Raw genomic sequence first — 17,129 nt, forward strand, 5'->3', positions numbered from 1 at the left:
TTTTCCTGGTCTTCTAAGATAATACGCTTGGGAATTTTTTTTTAAGTTTGAGTGGTCAGGGAAAAGTCGCTTACCCGCTGGATTATTTTACAACATAGACTAGTCCGCTGTCTCAAGGGATCTCTAAATTGACTTGTAAACACACATAAGCCTTAGTCCGCCATGTAGTAATAATATTGTGAGACACACCTGACCCCGACTTTGCAAATATTCATGGGTCCGCCCCTGGAATGGTGAAATACCATGTATAGACCATCTTGAAGACTGTGGGGTTGCTACCAGTTGGTTTATCCCTCGGTGTTTGACTACATTGGTAAGCGCCAGTTGTCAAACGTCCCAAAATGGACTCTTGGGTCTAAAACGATATTTAAAATGTTATCTTTTTAAAAAATATTCCGAGCTAGCATGTTTTGGTAACGGTTAATCATTTTAATTGTGCGCCTCGCTTAAAATTTTTTTTTTTCAATGGAACATTAAAAACGTTCAACAATCTTAAGTCGATTCCTGAAGAATCTATACTTGGCTGAAAAAATTGTTGATGTTAGAGGTGTGGACAAATTTAAGCAGTTCCCATTTACAAATCTCAGCGTGCGTTGTCCTTTAAAATGGACTAAGTATTTTGGGAAACAACATCATTTTCCCGGCAGGGTCATTTCAAAGCTCTTGGTTTAATGCCAAAAGAATCCAAATTGTGTTTGTAAACACTTCGGGTTATTCTTCAGAGTCTGAATTGACACAAAATTTAATTTTCATTGTGATTCAACCCAATGCCTCGTGGGTAGATCGGATCTTGCCAGGACGAGGAGCAAAAGAGAGGCTCTGGGCTCTTGGAGTTTTTTTGTTAGAACCATTCCCCCATCATAATGGCGTACTCGATACAACTGAAGGACCCAACTAAACCCGAAGGCGTTCCGAGCCACAGAGAGAGCCTGAGCTTACAACGATTTGCTCGAAGCAGAGACTAACCTACCTAAGTGACCTTGTACAATGAATCGACAGGGATCAAGTTAAACTAGATGTAGATGGGAGAGAAAATATCCAGGAGTAGATACTGATTTCAGCGTTTTTCTCTCACTCGGTTTGCATTTCCAAATTTTTCACTTTCTGTCTATTTCAAGAATTAAAGGCACTGGACACTATTGTTAATTAATGGTTAAAATAATTGTTAGCATAAACACTTACTTGGTATTAACAGGCACTGGAAAGCTGCAAAAAGTATAAAACATTGTGAGAAACGGCTCCCTCTGAAGTAACGTAGTTTTTTTTTTAGAAAGAGGTAATTTCTCACTTAAATAAATTTGTGCAACTTACGGTGGTTTTTTTTTCTTTCTTTATTCTCTTGCAAACTCGGTGACCAATATTGAGTCCAGCCTTTTATAGATTTGTTATTTGATGCATATGTTGGGATACACCAAGTGAGAATACTGGTCTTTGACAATTACCAAAGGTGTCCAGGGGTGGATTGCACAAAGAGTTAGGACTAGTCTTATCTCGGACTAGGACTTAGGACTATCCATGCAATTTGTATATCTCCTAGGACTATTCCTAAGTTAGGACTAGTCCTAACTCTTTGTGAAATCGACCCCAGTGCCTTTAAGTGTCTGTAAACGAGAGTCACTCCTCTACCTTCATGCAATAGAGAATGTCTAGTTTTTACTTCAAGAAGACTGGTTGTCGCCTTAAAGCAATTTCCTTCTCTCGTCGAAAACCCCCATAATAAACTGAATACCTTACTCCCCCATTAAGTTACAGTCCTTGAGCTCGATCCATTATGAACCATTAAGAATCATAACAATGTTAAAAATAGTATAAATAACTTAAAGGCGCTGGACACGTCTTGTATAAAGTCAAAGACCAGTATTCTCACTTGATGTTTTCCGACATTTTTTATAATAAATTCGTGTGAAAAAGTCGTCTCAATTTGTCATCTAAATTGCAAAAAAGTAATGAAAGTACAAAAACAGCTTTGTTAAACTTGTGTGCTTTCAGATGCCGCAGAGAGGCTGCAGGCCCGAAGTCTTTTTCAAAACCAAATATTTAAGTGAGAATCTACCTCTTTCTCAAATACTATCGTTACCTCGTCAGAGGGAGTCGTTTCTCACAATGTGTTAAACATGAATACTTTCAATAGCTCTCCGTTGCTCGTTACAAAGTAAGTTTTTAAGCTTATAATATAATTTGAGTAATTACCAATTGTGTCCTGCCCCAGTGCCTTTAAAAAGATATGCATAAAGTAGGCGTCTAAACCTCAAGGCGAAGAGATGAAAAGATCCACTTGTAATGATTCCTTAATTAACCTAATTTATTCCAAAGACAAGCAATGTCATCGATTAAAATCAGGTTCGTGTAGAATATAAATTCTTTGTATTGATGTTTAAAAGACTTGTTTTCGTACGAACCTCTGTTGAAGTAATATGGCTCATTCTTTTTTTTCTTTTCAAAATGGCCACCGGCTTGCATGTTAAAAGAGTTCGAGGTGCACTGTTATTTTTGCAGAAAACCACGGGACCCCGCGCTGTTTTAGTATTGCACTTACTTAATGTGAGCACTGTACTTAGTGTTTGTATGACTTTCGCTTGAGGGAAACTTAAACCGTCGTGAAATAACCTCCTTTCCGTCGCGTTGAAGGACCACCAACCAACGTAGCTCTATTGAGGAGCAGTCAAAGAACCCAACCGATTGGAAGGGATAACAAAACAGAGCTGAAATCATTTTTGGCCTCTGGTGGGATTATTACTCGTTATAGTTCCACCGATTCTTTGTTGAGGCGACTTGGAGTATAGCACTTCAAGATCAACACTCGTAAACGCAATGGACACATTTGGTAATGTCAAAGACCAGTATTCTCACTTGGTGTATCTCAACATATGCATAAAATAACAAACCTGTGAAAATTTGAGCTCAATCGGTCATCAAAGTTGCGAGATAATATTGAAAGAAGAAAACACCCTTGTCACACGAAGTTTTGTGCGTTTAGTTTTTTAGATGGTTGATTTCGAGACCTCAAGTTCTAAACTTGAGGTCTCGAAATCAAATTCGTGGAAAATTACTTCTTTCTCCAAAACTATGGCACTTCAGAGCGAGCTGTTTCTCACAATGTTTTATACCACCAACCTCTCCCCATTACTTGTCACTAAGAAAGGTTTTATGCTAATAATTATTTTGAGTAATTACCAATAGTGTCCACTGCCTTTAAATCTGTGAAAATTTTGACTCAGTGTGTCATCGAAGTTGCACAAATTTGTGTGCTTTTAGATGTCTAAAAAAAGGCTTCAGGTTTGAAGTGTAATATTATTTGAGTGAGAAATTACCTCTTCTTAAAAATTACGTTTTTCAGAGGGAGCCGTTTCTCACAAATAATTTGAGTAGTACAAAATAGTGTCCAGAATGCCCTTAAAAGAAAACGAAAAAATGGATGCTTTGAAACTAAGTTGACAGGCCGTGGCAGGACGTTGTTGATATCCAGTTAAAGGCTTACATTTCAACTGCTTATTATTGGTGATTGGGAAAAGGGCGGGAAAGAGATTTACCACTTATCGGTTTATCTCTTATCGTAAGTGGATGGGTGGGACACCAGACTACTCGCCCAAGGTAAGCAAGGTAAATACGAGCCTGAACATCTGACGTCACACTTCGTGAATTACGCTTTAGATATGAGCCCATGTCCATAACAACCTTTGACCTCTCATTCATTCTACATGGCCTTCTTAGTCCTGGAGAATCGTAGTTAAATCCGACGTACATAATAATGTAAACATAAAACCAATATCTGTCTTCATTCATCCTTACGGATAACGACAAGGGACCAGTCCATGTAGGCTACTTGTGAAAAACACCGGCCTTCGTATGAGTTGTGATAATAATAATAATAATAATAATAATAATAATAATAATAATAATAATAATAAGACTTGTAATGCGCACATATCCACCCTGCTGGGTGTTCAAGGCGCAGTAAAACCAAAAACAAAACAAAAACAAAATACAACACAAAGAAAAACAGACACAACAAAATTAGTCATTGAAAACCTGTGACATAAGATAAGTTTTGAGAAGAGACTTGAATTTTGCAGTACAAAGACAAGATCGAAGATTAAGTGGTAGAGAGTTCCAGATGCGTGGCGCGGCTGAAGAAAAAGACCTGTCACCCCATGAGTGTCGAGACTTGGGTTCAATGAGGAGAAGCATAGAACTTGATCGAAGATTCCTTGATGGAGTGTAAACTTGAAGCAGTTCAGAAATATAGTGGGGAGCCTTGCCATTAAGAGCTTTGTGGACAATGAGCATCAGCTTGAAGATGATTCGTTGAGAGATAGGGAGCCAGTGTAGTTGTTTCAGAATGGGGGTGATAGAACACGATTTTCTAGACAGTGTCACAATGCGGGCAGCAGTATTTTGGAGCCGTTGAAGTCTGGAAATCTGGTTGTTAGGAAGACTGTAGAGAAGAGCATTGCCGTTGTCAAGAAGAGAAGTAACAAATGCGTGAATGACCTTTTCAGTGGCACTTTTGTCCAAGTACTTGCGAATCTTACCTATATTCCTGATGTGATATGATGATAAACGAACAATGTTGTTGATGTGTGGCTGAAGTGTCATTGATGAATCAAAAATAACCCCTAAGTTCCGAGCTTTCAGCGAGGGAGCTATCCGAGCATCACCGATGGAGATGTATGGCACTGAAACCTTAGTTAACTGTTGACGTGACCCAAATAGAAGGAACTCTGTCTTATCATCATTTAACTTCAGGAAGTTTTCTTGTGTCCATTGCATTATTCGATACCTCGAGGGTATTGTGATAGGCAGGATCGATTACGTGTCTTAATGAACTCTCAACATCACGTAACACAGTTGATTACTTGCATCGCATAACCGACATTGACGAAAGCGATATTTTACTGCTGCCATACGCTTATTGGCCGGGGGGGAGGGGGGGGGCAATTCAGAACTTTATTTGGAACGAATGAGTAATATCAAGTGTGGACCGAAGAAAATGTGGAGTAATATAATATGACAGTAACTTGGAAAGATATCTAGGTCTTTGTCTATTATTCGTGGCATCCGATGTGAAAGAAGGGCGGATCCTGACCAAAATTTTAGGGGGGGGGGGGCAAATCTGTAAAAGAAGGGACATGGCCCCTGTTGCCCCCAACCCTCCGGTTCCGCCCTTGATCGGAAATGTTTTGTCCATTTGTTTTGAAACAGCTTAATTTGTTAAAAATGTTTAACGATAAAATTTAATTTACAAACAAAGAAAATGTAAATTAATTTATTTTTGCAAAAACAGGCAACAGGCCTAATAAAACGGAATGATTTCTTTTAAAGGATTTTAAACTTTCAGATTGAAACAAACAATTTCTTAAAATTAATTAATAACATTGTTTAGGATAAGAAAATCCACTTCTGAATTTCCAGCACTGGTCGGCAATGTATAGGTTCTGAAAAAACGTTTATTTGATGAGAGAGGTACATACCGAATCACATTGCTACCGAGTTGCAAACAAATAATTATTAAGAACGAGATAATAAGTTGTTGTGAACATTTATGCCATAAGAGCTTTTTTCTTGTTCGAATGACTCATTACATCACATTTCAATTGCTGTTTTTGGGTGAGCGATTTTGTAATCGTGTTTAATGTAACAGGATGTAAATCGCATTTCGGCCGGTCGGCGTGGTAGGATAGTGGATGAGCAAAAAACTTTAGCTTTAATGAGTCATTAATTCTCTTCGACGTTATTAAAATAGCAATGCACAATTTATTCAGTAAGGAGGGTAAAGTACTTCTTAAATCCCAAGTTCGCCTCAGGCTCCATCTTAGACTCCATCTCGGTAGCAATAAAGGCTTGTTGGAGTTAGACGGCGATCCAACGGCACAGAGGGTTGCACTACAAAACGATTAGGCAAAAATTGCACCAAACTGATTACCATAATGATAAGTTATGTCAAAAGCATTACATTTGTTGTTAATACAATTTGTTTCGGGCCATGCAATTTTTTGTGTTATTTTGAAGTTATCACGACTCTTGGGACGGCTTGATAGGATTTTAAGTTGGTCCTATTTGGCTTGGTAAGTGGACTAGTGCTGAAACGGACAGCATGTCTGATTGGGAAATACATTGGAATTGGGGGGTAGGCCTATCAACAATTCCAAACGGATGACCTGCCAAAAATGTAAAATAAACCTAAAGTTTAAATGTCCGATTACCTCGATTGGCTTTTAAGTTGCTGAGAGACTTTCAGCGCCATTAGCATTCGGAAGACTACGCCCTCTTGTGATACAATATTGTACAAACAATATCGTCTCTTGAGGGCGCCCTCTGTTATTAGTATTCCTCGTGTACACATGTCGCAATCGTAGTGTGTTTTTGTCAACTTCGGCTAATGATTTTGTCCTTTTAAACATCATTTGTATACACATATCCGGCAATAATGACACGTATTGCGAGGAAGCGGCACCACAAGGGTTATACCCACATCCAGAAAAAGTACAGAACGCGACGGAAAACGAAGGATTTGGACCAGATTGACAAAGACCTACAACCGGCAGAATCGCAGAAATTATTGAATCAAGACGTCGACCACGATAAACCGGGATCTGCCCAACATTACTGCCTTCATTGCGCGTAAGTTGCTTCTCTTTACTACTTCGTGTACTTTGACTTGATAGCAATGTTTCCCTTTCATTCAAATCAATACCCAATAGCCTACAATTGATTAGATAACTGCTGTGTGCATTCTTTTTTGATGTTGAAAACTTTGCCTTCATTCAACATGGTTTTATTTATTTATTTTAAAATATATAACATATAGTCATAAATAACTGAATAAACACACAATTTGACATGGTTGTGTGTGATTGAGACAAGTTTCCAATTCAAATTATGGTATAGGATAGGCCCGGGCCCCTAGTAAACACTAGTGTACTTATTTTGAATGTATCAGTCACTAAAATGACTAACTAGTATTACAGTAATACACCATTAAGTAACACAAAAGAGCTAGCAGTTGGATACTTTTTTAAATGTGTATTTTTGTTGCTTCTGACTGCTTCTTTGACTTGTTTGTAATATTATTTTACACTGTTCTGTTGTGTTAGACTTTAATGTGACTAAATTGAAGAACTGACTGAGAATGCTGTGTCGTTGGTAGTGAAGAAGTTATCTGTGCATACATGTATATTATGGCAATTATAACAGCTATGCCTATGGACATTCTGACGTGTACAGCATACACAGATGACAACTGAGCTCTGAATTCTTCCTGTTCTGTTTCTAATAATATATTTTGATGTTTGATTGTCATTGATGATTTAGGTAGTACAGTGGTAATTGGCTTCATTATAGTCGAGGTTGTACTTCAAATTTGTATTGTATCATGTGTGAGGGCAATACCGAAAATGTTTATTGAATTGAATTGAATTGAATTGAATTGAATTGAATTACTGTACTGTTGTAATGGAGGAGTCCAATCTGGGCTAAGCTAAGGCTTCACAAGCCTGGAAGGTGTAACATCATATTATTCACAATCACAGTCCTCATAATAACCCACGGCCTCGGCGCCGAAGCACAGCAATTGGCAATTGCCATTTTACCCTGTGCTTTTGCCATAATGCCCTTTGCAAAGTTCCAATTATACAACATTTTCCTCATTAAATGCCCCTGGCCTTTTCGGAGGGAAATTAATGTGCTCCTTTAAGATTGTGTTTACTCTATATTTTGATTATACATGTATTGTATTTATTTGTTTAAATATTATTGTAATAAAATATATAGTGAGCTGACAATTCTTCAGTCAGGCAGTACAAATATTGGTAGGTAGGCCTACATGTAGTTCAAATACACAAAACCACCCAAGTATGGTATTTTTACATAATTAATGTGGGGCACTTTGGGACGAAGTTTATGACGGTCATGTTAGGTGGTAACAACCAAGAGGAAATTAGTTGTTATAAAACAATAGTTTAGTTTCATTGGGTTAAGATTTTATGCTAATTTTTTTATCACGTAGAAGTTCTTTTGAAGTATTGATCATTCCAATTTTATAAATGCCTGTTTGGGCTTCTGCAATGTACCTGATACTTCGTAGAGGAAATTGAAGCAATAGCCTCCATGCTTTGCCCCTGGCCATTGCCTTGGTGCCCCCTTGTAAATATTCCTTCTAGAAGTTTACACTTCCCTCATTGAGGGAAAAAACTGCCTCCTCCTTACAAGAAAAAAGCACCAGGCCTAATACTAAGTTTTCTAAAATAATATTCTTAAAGTAATAATTTCTTCTTTTTTTTTTGTCTTGCACAGGAGATATTTCATCGACTTGAAAGCACTCAAGGATCATTTCAGATCAAAGCTACACAAAAGAAGGTAATCAAATCATATTAGGACCAGGTCTTGCGCTCAAAATTTTTGCTAAGTAGCCCACTAGGCTATTCAACTGTGCATTGTACTTGCCCCTAGTATTACAGTAAGTTTAGTGAAGCTTGAAGTATTTTTCTGATTTGAAGTGATTTTTCTGATTGAGAAATTTCTGAATGAGTGGGGAAAGTAAAACAATATCTGTTTGTGTTTCGTTACAGAATGAAAGCTCTTGAAGTTGAACCATACACACAGAAAGAGGCTGATGCAGCGGGAGGCTTGGGAACGTATCACCCTCCAAAACGAAGAAAAATCACCACCCAGGAGATAGTGGAAGATGCCAAAATGGATCAGTCAGAAGTATCGGAAGTCAAGCAGGACAAGTAGATAGGGACATTCTATTCTGGGATGAGGGGTGAAGCTTGACAGGTCATGGAAGGTCATCAGCAAGAAAGAAGGGAAAGGGAAAATGAGCAGTCAAATATTCTTGTAAGTCTTCCTTACACACAATAACAAACTGAGATCACATCAAGGACATATAGTTGAAAAAAGATTGTATGTATTATATCAGCTTCAAGCGATCCTGTGGTATCATGGCACTTTATGTGCTTTCACTTTCAAAAATAAATGTGAATTTTCCAACAATTTTTGGCTGACCAATCTTTAAAAATAGACTAGTTCCCAACCGGAGAATTCCCAGCTGTCTATAAATTGCTCGGTTTTGTCGAAAGTATGATCAAGGAACCAGACTACTAGAACAGCATGTTCTTCTCTCTGCGGTATTTTTTACCGGCACACTTTAAAATAGTGACCCAACTCCATTTGTTTGTAAATAACAGCAAAAGCAAGCCATGTATATACTACCTTTCATATACTTGATTGATTTAGTCAAATAAAATCACACGTAACCCATATTGATGTTCATTGAGAGGACTGAGCTAGTCTAGGCTATTATCAATCCCTGAGGTACAAACCAAATACACTGGGAGCTGTCACTGGGAAATCACTATAATGTCGGTTATTTTAATTATTTACACTTCACTGAGCCAATTAAATCTCACGATGGCCATTGTCTGAAAAGTTTATAGCCTATAAGCGCCATCTTAAAAATAAACTGAAATGCGTCTTGGAACCGAGTACAGCAAAAACACAAACATCAAGCTGTCAAGATGGACGCCATTGTTTCAAAATCAGCGCGCCATGACGGTTGCCGGTTTTGCGTGGACTCGGGTTTCATGCATATGGGCTATTGGCTGATGAGAAAAAGAGTTGATATAAATTTGCTGCTTGATCACAAGATCTTCAGACACTAAATTAGAAATAAAATTATATAAAATATCTCTTTCTGAATTTGTGTTTATTGTCTCTGTCGATAAAGTCATTGAGAAAATGTTGTATAAATAACCCGATTCTGTGTTTGCACCCTGAATAGATTCCTGACGATAAGACGGATCAACGACCTTGTCAATTTTATTTACAATTTCTCAAAAACAAAAATGTTGAACAGTTTTTGCATCACTACTCGAATGGGGTCACCATCTGCAATCTAGACGGCCCATATTCGGAGTTGGGCGGCACCGATAATCCCTCATCGAAATAATCATATTTTGGGGTGGGCGAGAAACCCCAAACCGGCGGTAAGTCTCGAGTTTGTCTTTCAGACACCCGCCCCTCTATCGTCATCTTATTTGACGAGATGACGGACTCCAGGCTTTCTTCTCCCGCGGATGTCCCCGTTGATGTTGAAGGGACTCGGAGGGGCTCCATCCGGGGTCTTGAGTTCCTCCTGACGTAATGATCGAGCTGGACCGAGCCGTTGATCTTTTCCGTGTACGACAACTTTGACTCTTTGTACAGTTGTGTCGGACATGCCCCTCCTCGGTCGACACGTCGAACTTTCGGAAACATGCTCGGAATCAAGCTATCGTTCCGCGGTATAACATTACCCGGGGGGAAATAGTGGGTGCCTCCCCTCTGCAGTGACGTCACATTGTCTTTCTTCCTTCTGGTCGACTGTCGCTTTATATGATTGTCCTTTTTTTCTGCCGTGACGTCATAGCGTTTCTTACGATCGACAAGAGTTGCGTTCGTTGTGTATATTGTTCTCGAGCGTTCGAAGTCCTTGATGCTCGTCTCTTGCACCAGTGGGATTCGTGTCGACAACTCAGTCGACAAGGCCGCGATGTCGTCCTCTGGTCTGATATTTGACTTCATTAGAACATTCCCCCTGCTGGTGTGAAAGACTGGTCGGTTCATTGTTCTTTTGCTATCCACGGTGTCGAAGTTCGAGTGGGTGCTGTCGGTATGGGTGTGGTCATGAGGTCTCGGGGTGTGGTCAGTTTTTAGTGAGCTTTGGTAAGATTGCAGCACCGTGTGGTCGGGTTGTAACGACTTGTAGTCGGGCTGTAGTGAAATGAAGTTTGTTCTCAGCCGTGTGGTGTGCCTTCGTGGTACAGCGTGGTGGTCGTCGTAATACAATGAGGTAGGCTGGGGTTCTGTGTGCTCGGGCTGTAGCGAAGTGTGGTTACGTGGGGTGTGGTTTTGCTCTTTGAAAGGTAGGGCCGACTTCTGGGACGAGATGGTAAGGATAGGTGGGAGGGGATCCGCCTTCAGCATCGTGTCATGTTAGTCTCATCCTCAAGTCTGATCTATAACTGTCTCTGTAGCATCTGTGGATTCAGTAGAAGAAAAAAAACCCTGTTAGTATAGGGCCTACATGGTAACTGACTATTGTTTGACGTTGAAGGGTTTTTCTCCTTCTAAATCTTCAGACAAGAAAACATCTTGACCAGGAGTAGTCCAAGGAAGTACACAAGTTTAACAACTGTCACCAAACCGAATGTGGATTTCTATGGCGTTGGTCATGGAACTTGTTTGCGTCCACATGAAAAAAAAACGCAAAGAAACGTCATGCTATAGATTTTTAATTTGTCAAGCTACTTTTAATGGCTGTCGAATACCGAATAGAATGAGCTCCTATCGGTTACAACGAAACTGCCGACAAAAACGTCTGGAGTGTTGACTGTTCCCTATCTTAAAACAAAGTTTTCGAAACGAACACCAGGGGCAGGCGAATCTTCAAACCGAAATGTCAAAAGCTTAATAAGAAGTGTTGCTTTATTTGCCAGTGGGAAATGTAAACACAAATGCCGTAAGAATCGGAGTATTTTGACTTTGATCTCTTCAATTTAAGACTAAACCGAAGCAAAGTCTTGCTGCACTTTACTTTCAGAGCTATCAACTCACATAATTAACCTTTTTGAGATGGGAGCACGCCGTTTGTGGCTAGGTGTGTAGTGAATACAAACACTGATCCAGGCAAAATGCAACAATATATACAATGTTTTCATCAAATCTAAAATATCTTCAGTACTTGTACTCACCAGAAAGTTTGCTATCAAGGGGAAAATGCCTCTGCCAAGTTACTCCCGAGATAACTGGAGACTTTCTGACCATTTAGGTTTTAGAAGACGCTATTAATAGCGGCAACAAACAACTGCATTGCTTTTAAAGTGTTCTAACCTATTAAGACTGTCTGGTACCTCAGTGAATGACTTTGTTGTTGCGATCCATTGATGTAAATTGTCTTCTTCAGAACTGTTCTTTTACCGACTGGGACAGTCTTCGTACAAGACCCCCACCGTGTGCATTCTCGACATGCCTCATGATTTCAGTTGAATGTTTCCGATTGCAGAAGTCAATATGACAGCTTGGACGGGTTATTTGCTATTTTTGTGGTTTGTTTGCTGTAACTCTACCGTAATACACGGTGCGTACTGAGTGTGTTTGCCTGAAGACAATGGGGAGATGGTGGGGCTCTCGAGTTGCTTTTGACACCTGTGATCCAATAATTTGTGAGATTTTAAGAATTTTTGTTATTTTGGTCGAGGCCTGGGCAATACTCAGAAGTGGCTTTCGAAGGCAGATCGGTATGCCGGCTATCGATCGAAACGTCGAGATATTGCACTATCCTAAACCGTTCTTCAGAGATAGTGTTAATTGTTCTACCATAAACTCTTCTCTATGACAAGTAATCCACAACTGTGTACTTTTATATGAAACGTTTATCATGTCTATATCCGGTAATTCAAAATAATAATAAATGTTTATCTCTGGATTTTTTTTTATTTTTAGAGTTTTTTGTAGGTTCAGTATTACACTTTTTGTTGAAGTCAATAGGCGTACTATGAACCCATCATAAATGATGTTGTTTGGTGTTTCCAATGACAACCCGCTCGTTAAGCTCATCTATTTGTAAATGACGCTTTTATCTAGGTCTAGATTATCCAGAATACAACTGGGGGAAATAATAATAGAAACCAATTACTCCATTTGTCTCGTCTTTCTGTTATGATCTACTTGTTCTAAAGTTTGAACTATACTTGACTACTGTCAACGTTACACGGCCCGAAGTACCCAAGTGTATTGTCGACGACAGAATTTCAACATAATACATTTTTTGGTGGGAAATATTCCAAGGTAATATTAATCATTACCCACTAAGTACATTTCCTTAATTTCTCACTAAGGTGGAAATGGTTGCTCTAATGGCGGAATGGAATATTAATGAGGCTCGTATAGCACAGCTGTTGTTGCCTTGTTTGCGTGTTTTTTCTACTTCTGTTGTTAAATTAAAGCTCAATCTGGGCACAAACAAAATGTAACGCTATAAGGGCAGAACCAAATATATTGTTATGCCCCATGCATCCTGGACAATATTTGGCAATGAAGTAAAGAATTTGTAAATAATTATTACTATGAATTTCATTTTGCAACGTTTAATATGTGCTATGTATTTTGCAGAGCACTCGTACTCTCAGACAAGAGTCAGAAAACTTCACTTTCGGAAGGCAATTGTTTGCCCAAAACTAAGAGGAGAATGTCGAAATTACTTTGGTCTGTTTAGGGGTGTCAGGTAACTTGCTACCTTTACCACTTCGTACCCTGGACACTTCCTATGTTTTGCAAGGTACAAAGTGACTTTGAACATTTGATGGTACCAATGAGAACTTATTTATCCATGATGAGATACGAAGTGACTCGGTTGACGGCACGAACCTGAGGGTACGAAGTATCCAGGATACGAAATGGTTAAGGTACACTATAGTGTCCGACATCTGTTTCGGATGCAGTACTCACCTTCAAACGGTAGTTTCATGGCTGGGTTTGAAGAGTCATCGTAAACCGCTACTGGTGTTTTCATCAGTGGGTTGAACAAGCACTCGAGTTGTTGTGACCACTTCAAAGGGTGTGCTTCTGAGTTAGAAAACCGTTAATGGTTACCGGGAATCAAGAAAGAAACCCATAATTTCCAAGCTGTTTCAAGTGATCTACCAATGTGGAGGGATGTTGATTTCGTCTGCTACAACCGTGGTACAGCCATGGAGGTAGTTTGTACATCCATTACAACTTACAAGTGGAAAATTCAGTTTTCCATGAATTCTGTTTGTAGGCAATCTCGATAAGGGCTAGCTGTAAGTCCATGAATACGGATCATTAGAGTTAACTCTTTCTGCATTAAACGGAGGTATAATAGCAGATAACAATTATCGACTTACTATAAGATACAGGACAGTAGATTAGTCTAATCCGTGTCTTATATGATAGTATCAGTCAATCGGCTGTAGCAACATGGAGTACTCGGCTGGTTATTAGGCGAAATAAATCTCGATATCTATTATACACGTTATCCTTTTACAACACAACACTATGCAAATAGCTACGTCAAAAAGTTGACTTGGGTTATTTTGGACCGAGAGCAACGACTGTTGCATGTCGCGAGATGAGATGAGCTAGCCTGAGAAGTCCGAATTGGCATGCGGATGTGGCTACAGCTTACAGTCATGTCATTGTAGCCGTCTTCCCGTCGCAGCATTTGTTCGTCGAGTGTTTAAATATCATTCGAATCCCAGTCGTGACAGTGTGTCCTTAGGCAAGACACTTAACCAAATTGCTTCGTCCTTCGGATGGGACGTTGGTCCCGTGTGTTGTGTAACGCACGTAAAATAACCCAGTGTAATAATACTTATCAAAAAGCCCCAGTGTTCCTGATTTGATTAGCTGCATATTGCGCAACATCACCTTGTAAACCATTACATGGTGCTATGCAAAGGAAGCAACATAATTCAAACGTAGTCCCACATCCTTGCAGGGAAATACTGAATGTGAGCGTCACTTGGTGACGGATATGCGCGCCATACTTAAGAACACGCTATTATTATTTATCATAAACAGCCGTTTACGAGCCAGATTGGAATCGCAACCTCACTAGCCCGCTGGCGCGCCAAATGCGAACAGCAAACTGTCTCCCCTGGTTACGCCTCAATCTCAACAACCCATTGTGCAATGTTGAATGCAAATGGCGGCCTAGTATTGCACATGATAATCGTCGACGATGTATCATGTATTTGTTGACTAAAGCACTCCGGGATGGTACTAACAACATACGACTGTTGGGTACACCTGTGTATGATGACAAGTGATTATTTTAATTACACCAATTTCCAAGTTGTTGAATGGAACTGAGATCGAGACAGGATGGGAGCCTTTTATGCCAATTGCGTAATTTGCGGTTGTAGCATTGGCACGCGACCGAGTAGCTTGACTTCTTTATTTGGGTGTGATAATTAACAGTACACCATTAAGGGGGTTTGATACCCTTTGTTGATCAAGTTTTGGCCATGACGTGGATCCCCACTCACTGTGAATGAAGATATATGCCTATGTAATAACACTTACCTAGGCCTATAGTAGTTTCAGCTTCGTCATTCGTTACTGAGTTTTTGGTTAAAACAATTGAAACTACAGAGCAATGTATTCATCATGAAAGTCGCGTAAATCCCTTGTACATGCTAAAGTAATTTTCGTCTTACTGAGACCAAAAAAGAAATGTGTTTTGTTTTTTAATACTATTTCTTCAAAAACTACATCACCCTCACTAAGTAATTTAAGGGGAGATTTCTTCCATCTAAATGTAAGCTTAAAAGTCGATGACCCGATTTTTGCAAAAACATTTCTCTGAACGGATTTTAAAGGTAGGGTCATAATTGGCTTTTGTCCACTTAATGCTGATTTACATACACAAATATAAACAAGAAACAATACAAGTCCATTTGAAAGCAGCAACACATGTCATGATGTTTTCACAAGAACGTCGAATCCATCCAGATTAGTAAAAGTACATTGCATTTCTGGTCGCAGAATTTGTGAACGGATGAATCGTTTCTCAGATTCAAATTTTAGGGGTGACGTCTAAACCATATATTACTTCAAATGGAAACAAATTCTCAACAAGACTCAACTGCTACACTGCTTCTCTCTCTGTCTCTCACAAGTAAATTTTTATGGTACTACGAATTTTGGCAAACAAATGAACATAACTATACACAATTCGTATTAGTTTTAATCACAAATAATTGGCGTTCTTGATGGTGCAATGACTTCTAGTTTTTGTTGAAATCAAGAAAACGTCAGTAAAGTATAGCACCTTTAATGAAATGTTTACCCTATTTCCATACCCTATCATTCAAACACCAACTTCATGATTTGTTGGTTCTGTTGGACCGAGGACTGCGCTAGTGAAACTGATCATGCTTTACATGGTATCAGTTACGCTACCATAATTAGAGTCAAACAGTTTTGGTGGGGTTACTATTTTTCATTTGGTTGAGTTATGTTAGAGAAAGGATCGACCCTGTAAATCACTATAGAGAGAGTATAATATTTTAAAGACCAGTATTTTTAACGCGTGTTGTGTTGTCAAAATAAAGTCCACTCCTATCTCGACATTATCCTTAGCCCGCCCTCATCGACCAATCTCTTTCAGAAAGTCCAAACCTCTATTAATTCAGGTATCAATATTTCTATCGGTCTCTCCCCTCGATTCAGTACTGTTTACTTTGTGCCAAGAAGAAAGTCAAACACCTGCTATCAACCCATTCCGCCATTCTAACAAATATAATCTCAAGGTAATGTGAGACTTTTGAGCGCGGGGGCAGCAGACTTACCAGGTGAATTTCCTCAAACGTCTCTCATTACATTGCACGTACAACTTCCAGTCACCTAGATCATTTCAGTGACGTCAAAAAGATGATGCTACACTCGAAAAACTCCTTAGACTTGACCAAGTCGGTCTTTCGTTGAATCTATATGTCCGCTTTATTAATCCACTGCATGCACTCCACGTAAACATGGCTTTAGCCCATTACTGACTTGATTAGCACGAGACCCAACCGGCCCCAAGTCTTAAAACTCGTGGGTCATAACTGACCTGGTTCTTGGTCTTAGGGGGTCTGACCTTTCCTGGGTAATAGTGACCCAGAATCGGATCAACATGACTCAGAAATTTGTCAAAATAACGCATAATCCGAGCTAAAATCTCACTTTGCGGGTCAGCCTGACCTAGAATGGATCAGGCTTCTTGGTAGCCGGTAGTTTTTAGTGTGTACCGGAAACAAAGATAAGACTGCATAAATATTGACTGGAGTCAGAATTGGAGATCTCATTTTAGTAAAACTTGACTTGGTAATGCCCCGATAAATGGGACCGTAGTCGTGAGATCAGTAGTCTCGCGGGGCCAGCAGTCTCGCGAGATCGCGGGAATTGCGGGGAGAGTCGGGAACTCTATCACCGCGACAGACAAACGACTTGTCCACAAGTCTAGGTATAGCCTTGACGAAAATATTTATAAAATTTATACCGAATTCCTTGAGTGAGTGAATGTTTCCGTTTGTGGCCACTGTGCCCAAACACTCCTCAAACTACCATAAAAGCAAACTTTCAGT

At 39.4% G+C, this 17,129-nt stretch overlaps 2 protein-coding genes across 2 annotated transcripts; one reads left to right on the forward strand and one right to left on the reverse strand.

Moving 5' to 3' along the window:
- Positions 1 to 6,349: 6,349 nt before the first annotated feature.
- Positions 6,350 to 9,696, forward strand: LOC117291587 (zinc finger protein 593-like). Its single transcript, XM_033773400.1, has 3 exons — positions 6,350 to 6,621; positions 8,293 to 8,355; positions 8,568 to 9,696. Exons 1-3 carry the CDS (start codon positions 6,428 to 6,430, stop codon positions 8,731 to 8,733), a joined length of 423 nt encoding a protein of 140 aa, XP_033629291.1. The 5' UTR covers positions 6,350 to 6,427; the 3' UTR covers positions 8,734 to 9,696.
- A 42-nt stretch (positions 9,697 to 9,738) lies between these two features.
- Positions 9,739 to 10,714, reverse strand: LOC117291114. Its single transcript, XM_033772648.1, has one exon. It carries the CDS (start codon positions 10,600 to 10,602, stop codon positions 9,865 to 9,867), a length of 738 nt encoding a protein of 245 aa, XP_033628539.1. The 5' UTR covers positions 10,603 to 10,714; the 3' UTR covers positions 9,739 to 9,864.
- Between the last annotated feature and the right edge of the window lie 6,415 nt (positions 10,715 to 17,129).

The sequence above is a fragment of the Asterias rubens genome, chromosome 6, assembly GCF_902459465.1.
Source record: "Asterias rubens chromosome 6, eAstRub1.3, whole genome shotgun sequence".
NCBI lineage: Eukaryota > Metazoa > Echinodermata > Asteroidea > Forcipulatida > Asteriidae > Asterias > Asterias rubens.